Source organism: Phacochoerus africanus, chromosome X (assembly GCF_016906955.1).
Source record: "Phacochoerus africanus isolate WHEZ1 chromosome X, ROS_Pafr_v1, whole genome shotgun sequence".
NCBI classification, from domain to species: domain Eukaryota; kingdom Metazoa; phylum Chordata; class Mammalia; order Artiodactyla; family Suidae; genus Phacochoerus; species Phacochoerus africanus.
In genome coordinates this window covers 25,625,775-25,632,991 of record NC_062560.1, presented here as the reverse complement: position 1 = coordinate 25,632,991, position 7,217 = coordinate 25,625,775, and the positions used below count along the sequence as shown (strand labels likewise).

The 7,217-nt window shown below is 37.7% G+C and overlaps 1 protein-coding gene across 1 annotated transcript; it reads left to right on the top strand.

The window, feature by feature from the left end:
* The first annotated feature begins 4,266 nt into the window (after positions 1–4,266).
* LOC125118780 (serine/threonine-protein phosphatase 4 regulatory subunit 3B-like) lies at positions 4,267–6,618 on the top strand. The gene is made up of 2 exons (XM_047765605.1): positions 4,267–5,776; positions 5,936–6,618. Exons 1-2 carry the CDS (start codon positions 4,267–4,269, stop codon positions 6,616–6,618), a joined length of 2,193 nt encoding a protein of 730 aa, XP_047621561.1.
* Positions 6,619–7,217: the final 599 nt, after the last annotated feature.

The window sequence follows — 7,217 nt, the reverse complement described above, 5'->3', positions numbered from 1 at the left end:
GGATTATTGGAAATCATCCTAGAAACAAGATGTATTTGTTTATGTATTTATTTAATAAATTATTGTTGAGAAACTACTACGTATCATGCCCTATGGTAGGTCCTAGGCACACAGCAGTGAGAAAAATAAACAGATAAATCATAGCTCTCATACAGCTGATAGTCTGGTTGGAAAAAAAAAAAAAACAGAATAAATGAAGTACAAAATAGTCAGATGATGCTAAATGTTATGGAGAGATACACATCAAAGAAAACAGATGGATGGGTTGGGATGGAAGGTCTCTGCAATTTTAAAGAGGTGGTCAGGGAAGGTCTCACAAGAGAAAAAGGACATTTGAATAAACTTTTGAATGGGGTGAAGGTGCGAACCATGTAGATATTGAGAAATAGTGTTCCAGGTAGAAGAAAGGGCAGGTACAAAGGCCCTGAGGCAGGAGTATACCCGATGTGCTTCAGATATAGCAAGGTGGCTAGTGTGGCTGGAGCGAAATAGGGGAGAAAGAGACCACCAAGTGAAGAGCTCACATACGTTAAGGGGGCCAGGTCTTGTTAGGCCTTAAAAATCGTAGAACTTTGGCTTTTATTCTGAGCGACGTGGAAACACATTGATTTGGTGCAGAAGAGTGGGAGGATATGACATGTTTTAAATGAATCCTTTCTGACTATTGTGTTGAGAAAATATTAGTTGGGGGAAAAGACAGAAGCCGAGGGAGAAGACTATTACAGATTTCCAAGTCAGAGATGATGGTGGCCAGAAAAGGCAACATTCCACTAAATAAGTTATCCAGAGAATTTGTAGAGAATATGCATGTGTGGTTTTCACTAATGATTTTGAAGTAAAAATTTTAAAATAGATACATTTGATGCATATTTTAATGCTATTTCTTAAAGATAACCTTGCTCTTCCCACAAAGAAATATTCTATCCTCTTATGTATATACACATGGTTTGAGTTACCACTACCTAAAATTCAGAAATGTGTGACTCATGTCTTTATTCTCTTCTAAAATAACTATAAGAAATATAAAGTTTAAGCCTTCAGTTGCCATAAAATGTGGATGAGTTATAAGATCCTTATCTCAGACTATTTTCAGGGCAGAGTCATCAAGACGTACTTCTTACTAAAATCTGGGGAGAAAGCATGAGAGAGACAGGCGTCCAAAACAGAAGAGGAATCCTGAGTTTTCAGATTGTCCATGCATTTTGATTTTGAACTGGCCTCAGTGATTTTCCTTCCCACCTCTCCCCGCCTCAAAAAAAGGAAAACATCAAATAGCAGTGATAGTTAGGATAAAATCACATTGTTATTGTCAACTGAAAAAAAGGCACAAGCTAAAAGTTGAGAATTATGCTTTTTATTCAGTGGACTTTCTGAGGACTCAAGCCCAGGAAGCAGCCTTTTGGATAGCTCTTAAGGAACTGCCCCAAAGAGGTAAGGGGGGAGCCAGGATATATAGGAGTTTTGCAACAAAAATCCAGTATTCAGAGCATCACAAGATTACTGTGAATTAAAGAAAACCAGGCATCTCAAGTTAATAAATTTAGTGCTTTTTTGGGGAGTAGCTTCAGTGGCTGCTGGCTGGGTGGCCACAACATCCTTTGTCTACTGATGTGGCAGGCAACATCCTTCATCCACATTATAAACATTTGCTGTAAAGATTTAGGCATAGACTAAAAGAAAGCATTGCAAACTGGTAGCAATAATGTGGAGAGTCAGAACTACCGGCCTACTTCCAAATCCTAGCAGCATTGCTTACTGCAGAAGTTTGAACTAAATGTTTGATTCAGTTTTGGAGTTTCCAGTTTTTTTTCCTCTCTAATATGGTAGTAATAATACCTTCCTCAGGCCATTATTGTAGGAGGATTAAATAAAAAATAAATAATTCCTATAAATAGGACTTACGCAGCTCCTAGAATATGGCATTTGTTTATTTGCACTACCTTGCTCTCTGTAAAACAAGAAAACACCAAAAAAATAATAATAATCTTAAGTAGAAGTACTGAAGCAAAAAAGGACATTGTTCTACTTCCCAAACCAAATACAGAAACTGAAAGAATCTACCACAGAAACAGTAATAAGAAATTTGGACTTGAGGGTCTTTTAGACTGTAAAGAGATTCTAGTTAACCTAATTAAGATAAAGGGACTTTAATTGGCCTAAGGGAAACTCCCTGTGATAAAATTGTGAGAACACATAGTTTTGTGCTGAATGCCTCTCTGAGAATGGAACCTGAGGGCATATTCAGACAATTGACAGTATTATAATTGTTTCTGATAGAAACTTTAATATAACCCAGCAGAGAAAAAATTGGACCATTACCATGCATGTCATTATTGTTATTACATAGTTGCCTATTCTCTTTTATTGAAATAAGATAGGAGTTTTTAACAGGTACCAAGTGTCAGTTTTTGTATTAGTCATTGATGAATTCTTATGTTTAAATATTACTTATAATTTGTAAATATTTCCAAAGCAGCAGTATCCTGGCATTGATTTGAACTTCATCATGAAAAGACTGTCATTTGCATTCAGTTCTCTTAAGAGCCCCAGCTGTACTGTCCCAGGGAATATTCATTCTTGTGCTATTATCTCCTGGAGGCTACACTGCAAGGAAGGTGTGTAGAAGAGTTTTTTTGTGCTCTACTTGAGAATTGTCACACATCTCCAGTGCTATGTAAAATGAAATGATTGTTACAGATGTGCTTGATGTGGCCCAATTCTCAGTTTTTCCTTTGCAATAACAGGGTTAATGTTTTGGGGAAAAAATATTTTTAAAAAAACTTCAGAAGTTGCTGCCACATCAAAAATCAACTTGGTTACTATCAAAATTATATTTAACAGAGTTGCCATATACAAGCTTCTATTTTTCCATTGGCTATACACAGATGTGGATCTAAAGGAGGAAGTGCGTGACTTTCATCTTTTCTTGATAATTTTATGTTGATTACAAATTATATAGATGGAAGAAATGTGAAATAAAGTGTAATGAAGGCCAAGAAAAGCAGGGGATAGTTCAATGGCTGAGAAAACCAATTTTGCAATCAGAAACGCATGTGTTCAGAGATCCTCAACTTATTAGCTATATGATCTTTGGCAATTTATTTAACTTCTCTAAGTTTGTTTCCTAATCTTAAAAGGACACATTATTTCACTAGGTTGTTACTAAAATCAAGTAAGAAAATGCATAAACTTTCTTGTCATAGTGTCTTGAACATAATAAGCACTAAAGTATTATAGTTGATCGATTATGCTATTACCTTTCTTTGTAATAATAATAAGCAGTTGGATATCCTTAATTATTGTTTGTTATTATTACCATAATTATTAAGAGATAAAACAATTGATCTGTTGCATTTAATACTCACTCTTGGGTAATTTCAACTCAGTTTTCCTCTGGCCCACTCCTTCCCTAAGAATCAGGAGTGTAGTTAGAGATTGGGAAATTTTGAGGAAAAATGTCCCCCATTGTACTAAAAGATAGAGCTTTAGGCTGAGCTCAACATTGTAAAGGAGTTGCCAATTCCCTGTTAGAACAACATCCTCTCCCAGGGATGGGTAGGTGAATGATAACTGACATTTCCTGAGCCTCGTGGAGAAGCCCCACTACAGATCTCCAACCATTGGTAATGGTCTACAGTTCACTTGGTACTGCTTCTTTGGGGCAGGGGAAAGGGAGCGCCCTTTCGTGACAAAGAGTGTTATGTGTTGACTTGTTCAGGACATAAGTGATTTTAAGCTTGCTTTTGTCTAAGGTCCTTAAGTCTCCACACACACTTGATGAGTGGAAATGTTCCTGGGGGACAAAACTTTTATGAAAAGAACTTTGCTCGCATTCCTAAGCCTCCCTTTGGCAGCATCTCACCTTAACATGTATAGAATGTTCCATTTGGGTGGAATCTTGGGGGAATCATAAGAATCTTGTCATAATCGAGTCTTTCGGAGACAGCCACAGGCAGGCTCAGAGGCTCACTTCGTCAATCCAAGTTAAGAAGGAAATATGGAGGAGCAACACCAAATGAGGGGAGCGAGGGATGGAAGTGAGTGGTAGTGGGACTCCGGGGGTTGAGGGGGCGCCCTACTGACCTGAGGAGCCGCTGGGGTTCTGGGAGCCACTACTTATCCGCCATGTTGGATTGCGATTTTCCCAACCAGCCACCTCGGCCACCGTCGCTGCCACCACAGCGCCAGCTACCGTTTATTCAGGGCACGCGCCAAACGGCGACCCACAACGAGACTGAGGCTGGGGTGAGAAGGCCGGAGGTTGCTATGGCGGACAAGCGGCGCTGTGTGAAGGTTTATGCCCTGAATGATAACAAACAATGGGATGACCTAGGCACTGGGCATGTCTCCTCCACTTACGTGGAGCGACTCCAGGGCATGTCTCTGCTAGTTCACGCTGAGCCCAGCGGCACACTGATCTTGGAGTCAAAGATAAATCCGAACACGCCCTATCAGAAACAACAAGGGACACTAATTGTTTGGTCTGAAGCTCAGAACCACGGTATGGCCATAAGTTTCCAGGACGCAGCATGTTGTCATGAGATCTGGAAAACCATTTGCCAGGTTCAAGGTAAAGACCCATCCGTCGAAATCACACAAGATCTCCTGGATGAATCAGAAGAAGAACAATTTGAGAATTCACCAGAAACCTTTGAACTGCATGACCTGCCAAACTGCGAACTCGGTCAACTCCAACAGATTGCTGAGCTAGTTACCTCGGCTTTCACCTCATCTACACGTAAAGAAAGGCTGGCACTGGTCTTGGAAAATGAGGACTATATTAAAAAACTACTTCAGTTGTTCCATATTTGTGAGAACCTAGAGGATACCGAAGGCTTATACCATTTGTATGAAATCATTAAAGGAATTTTACTCCTCAACAAGACAGCTCTGCTTAAGGTAATGTTTTCTGATGAGTGTATCATGGATGTGGTGGGATGTCTTGAATATGACCCTGCTTTGGCTCAGCCAAAAAGGCATCGAGAATTCTTAACCCAAAATGCAAAGTTCAAGGAGGTTATACCAATAACAAACTGTGAACTCCGGCAAAAAATACATCAGACATACAGGGTACAGTACATTCACAACATCCTTGTGCCTATACCATCCATGTTTGAAGATAATTTTCTTTCTACTCTTACAACTTTTATTTTTTTTAACAAGGTTGAGATAGTCAACATGCTGCAGGAAGATGACAAATTTTTGGGTGAAGTTTTTGCACAATTAAGGGATAACACCACAGGTGATGATAAACGGCGTGAATTGCTGTTTTTTTTCAAGGAATTCTGTGCATTTTCTCAGACATTACAGCCTCAAAGCAAGGATGCACTATTCACAACACTGACACAATTGGGAATTCTTCCTACTCTTAAAATTGTGATGGGCATGAGTGATTTGCAAATAAAGTCAGCTGCTACTGATATATTTACTTATCTAGTAGAGTATAGTCCATCTATGATCCGAGAATATATAATGAAAGAGGCCCAGAAGGATGAAGATGACAACCTTTTCATTAATTTAGTAATTGAACAAATGATGAGTGATACTGATCCTGAGCTAGGAGGTGCTGTTCACTTAATGGAACTTCTTCGCTCTCTGCTTGATCCAGACAACATGAAGGCAACCTCTAATAAATGTGAAAGAAGTGAATTTCTAAGTTTCTTCTATAAATATTGTATACATAACATCATAGCACCACTTTTGTCAACTACTTCAGAAGATATATGTGAAGAGGATAATATAGTTGGCTCTGACAAAAACAACAAAAATTGCCTCAATAATTACCAAACCGCACAGCTGCTTGCCTTAATTTTAGAGCTGCTCACATTTTGTGTGCAACATCACACATATTACATCAAAAACTGTATTTTGAGCAAAGACTTGCTAAGAAGAGTCTTGATCCTGATGAATTCAAAGCACACTTTCCTGATCTTGTGTGCTCTTCGCTTTATGAGAAGGATGATTGGCCTTAAAGATGAACTTTACAATTGTTACATCATCAAGGGAAATCTATTTGAGCCCATTGTAAATGCTCTTCTGGATAATGGAACTCGGTACAACTTGTTGAATTCAGCTATTATTGAGCTGTTTGAATACATAAGAGTAGAAAATATCAAGCCTCTCATTGCACATATAGTTGAAAAGTTTTATGAAACACTTGAGTCAATTGAATATGTTCAGACATTCAAAGGATTGAAGATTAAATATGAGCAAGAGAAAGACCGGCAGAGTCAAATACGGAAGAATTTGCGTTCTATACTGTATTGTAAAATATTTTGTGAAAGTGCCAGTGTCTTGGAAGAGAAGGAAGAAGTCAGCTTTAAAGAAAATATAGAGGAAGGAGAAGCAGTTAAGCCACCATTGGAAAGTGATATTCAAGATCAGTATGATAAAGTTGTAGAGACTGAAAAGACAGAAGAAGATGAAAACATAGATCTTCCCAAAAGAACCTCTTCTGGTAGCTTCAAATTTACTTCGTCTCATTCTGCTGGTGCTGCTAATGGAGCAAATAACCCAAATTATAGCAGCATGATTGGCTTGGTGGATTATTTAGATGATGAAGAAAAAGATAAAGAAGATGAAACATCCCCCAGGAAAAGACCGCATCTTAGCTCATAAAATCTTAATGAGAAACCCTCAACATTACTAAACTCTACATTATTAAAATTCTGTATATTAGCTGAAAAATCTGAATCCAAAGCTTTCTCATATGAACTTATAGTTATTTAATAAGTAGCAAAAATGTTCAGTGTTATCATCTAGGAGAAATTTTTTCTGTAAAAACCAAACTTCCCAGAATCTTAAAAAAGGAAAACAAACAAACAACAACAACAAAAGTAACCAGAACCCTAGTGATAACTTCTTAGCAAGAATATATTCTTAATTTGGGGGGAGGAAACAGGTTGATAATCTAATACTAATATAGTTTTGTTTCAGGGATATATTTTAGAAATAACTGTTAACAGTGCAGTTGCAAAGTTTATAACATTTGTCCAGTGGCTCTGGCTATGGTTTTCTTTTTTCAGTTGCCTTCTTTGAAATAAAAATATATGTTTAGGTGGAAAACAATGTCAACTGTAAAAAAAAATAAATTTAAGCTATTCACATTGCTGTGAAGATTTGACAGAAATTCAACCCTATGAGTAATTGGAGGGAAGTAATTTTTGGTGTTACTTGAATAAAAAAGGAAGCTGGATTCAAAATATGCAGTTGTTTAT

What these genes read in the sequence shown, in the direction of transcription:
- LOC125118780 (XM_047765605.1), top strand. Translation starts at nt 4,267, where the DNA reads ATGGCGGACAAGCGGCGCTGTGTGAAGGTTTATGCCCTGAATGATAAC. An exon ending in AAACAACAAAAATTGCCTCA is followed by an intron (nt 5,777 to 5,935) that starts ATAATTACCAAA and finishes TCCTGATCTTGT; the next exon opens with GTGCTCTTCGCTTTATGAGA.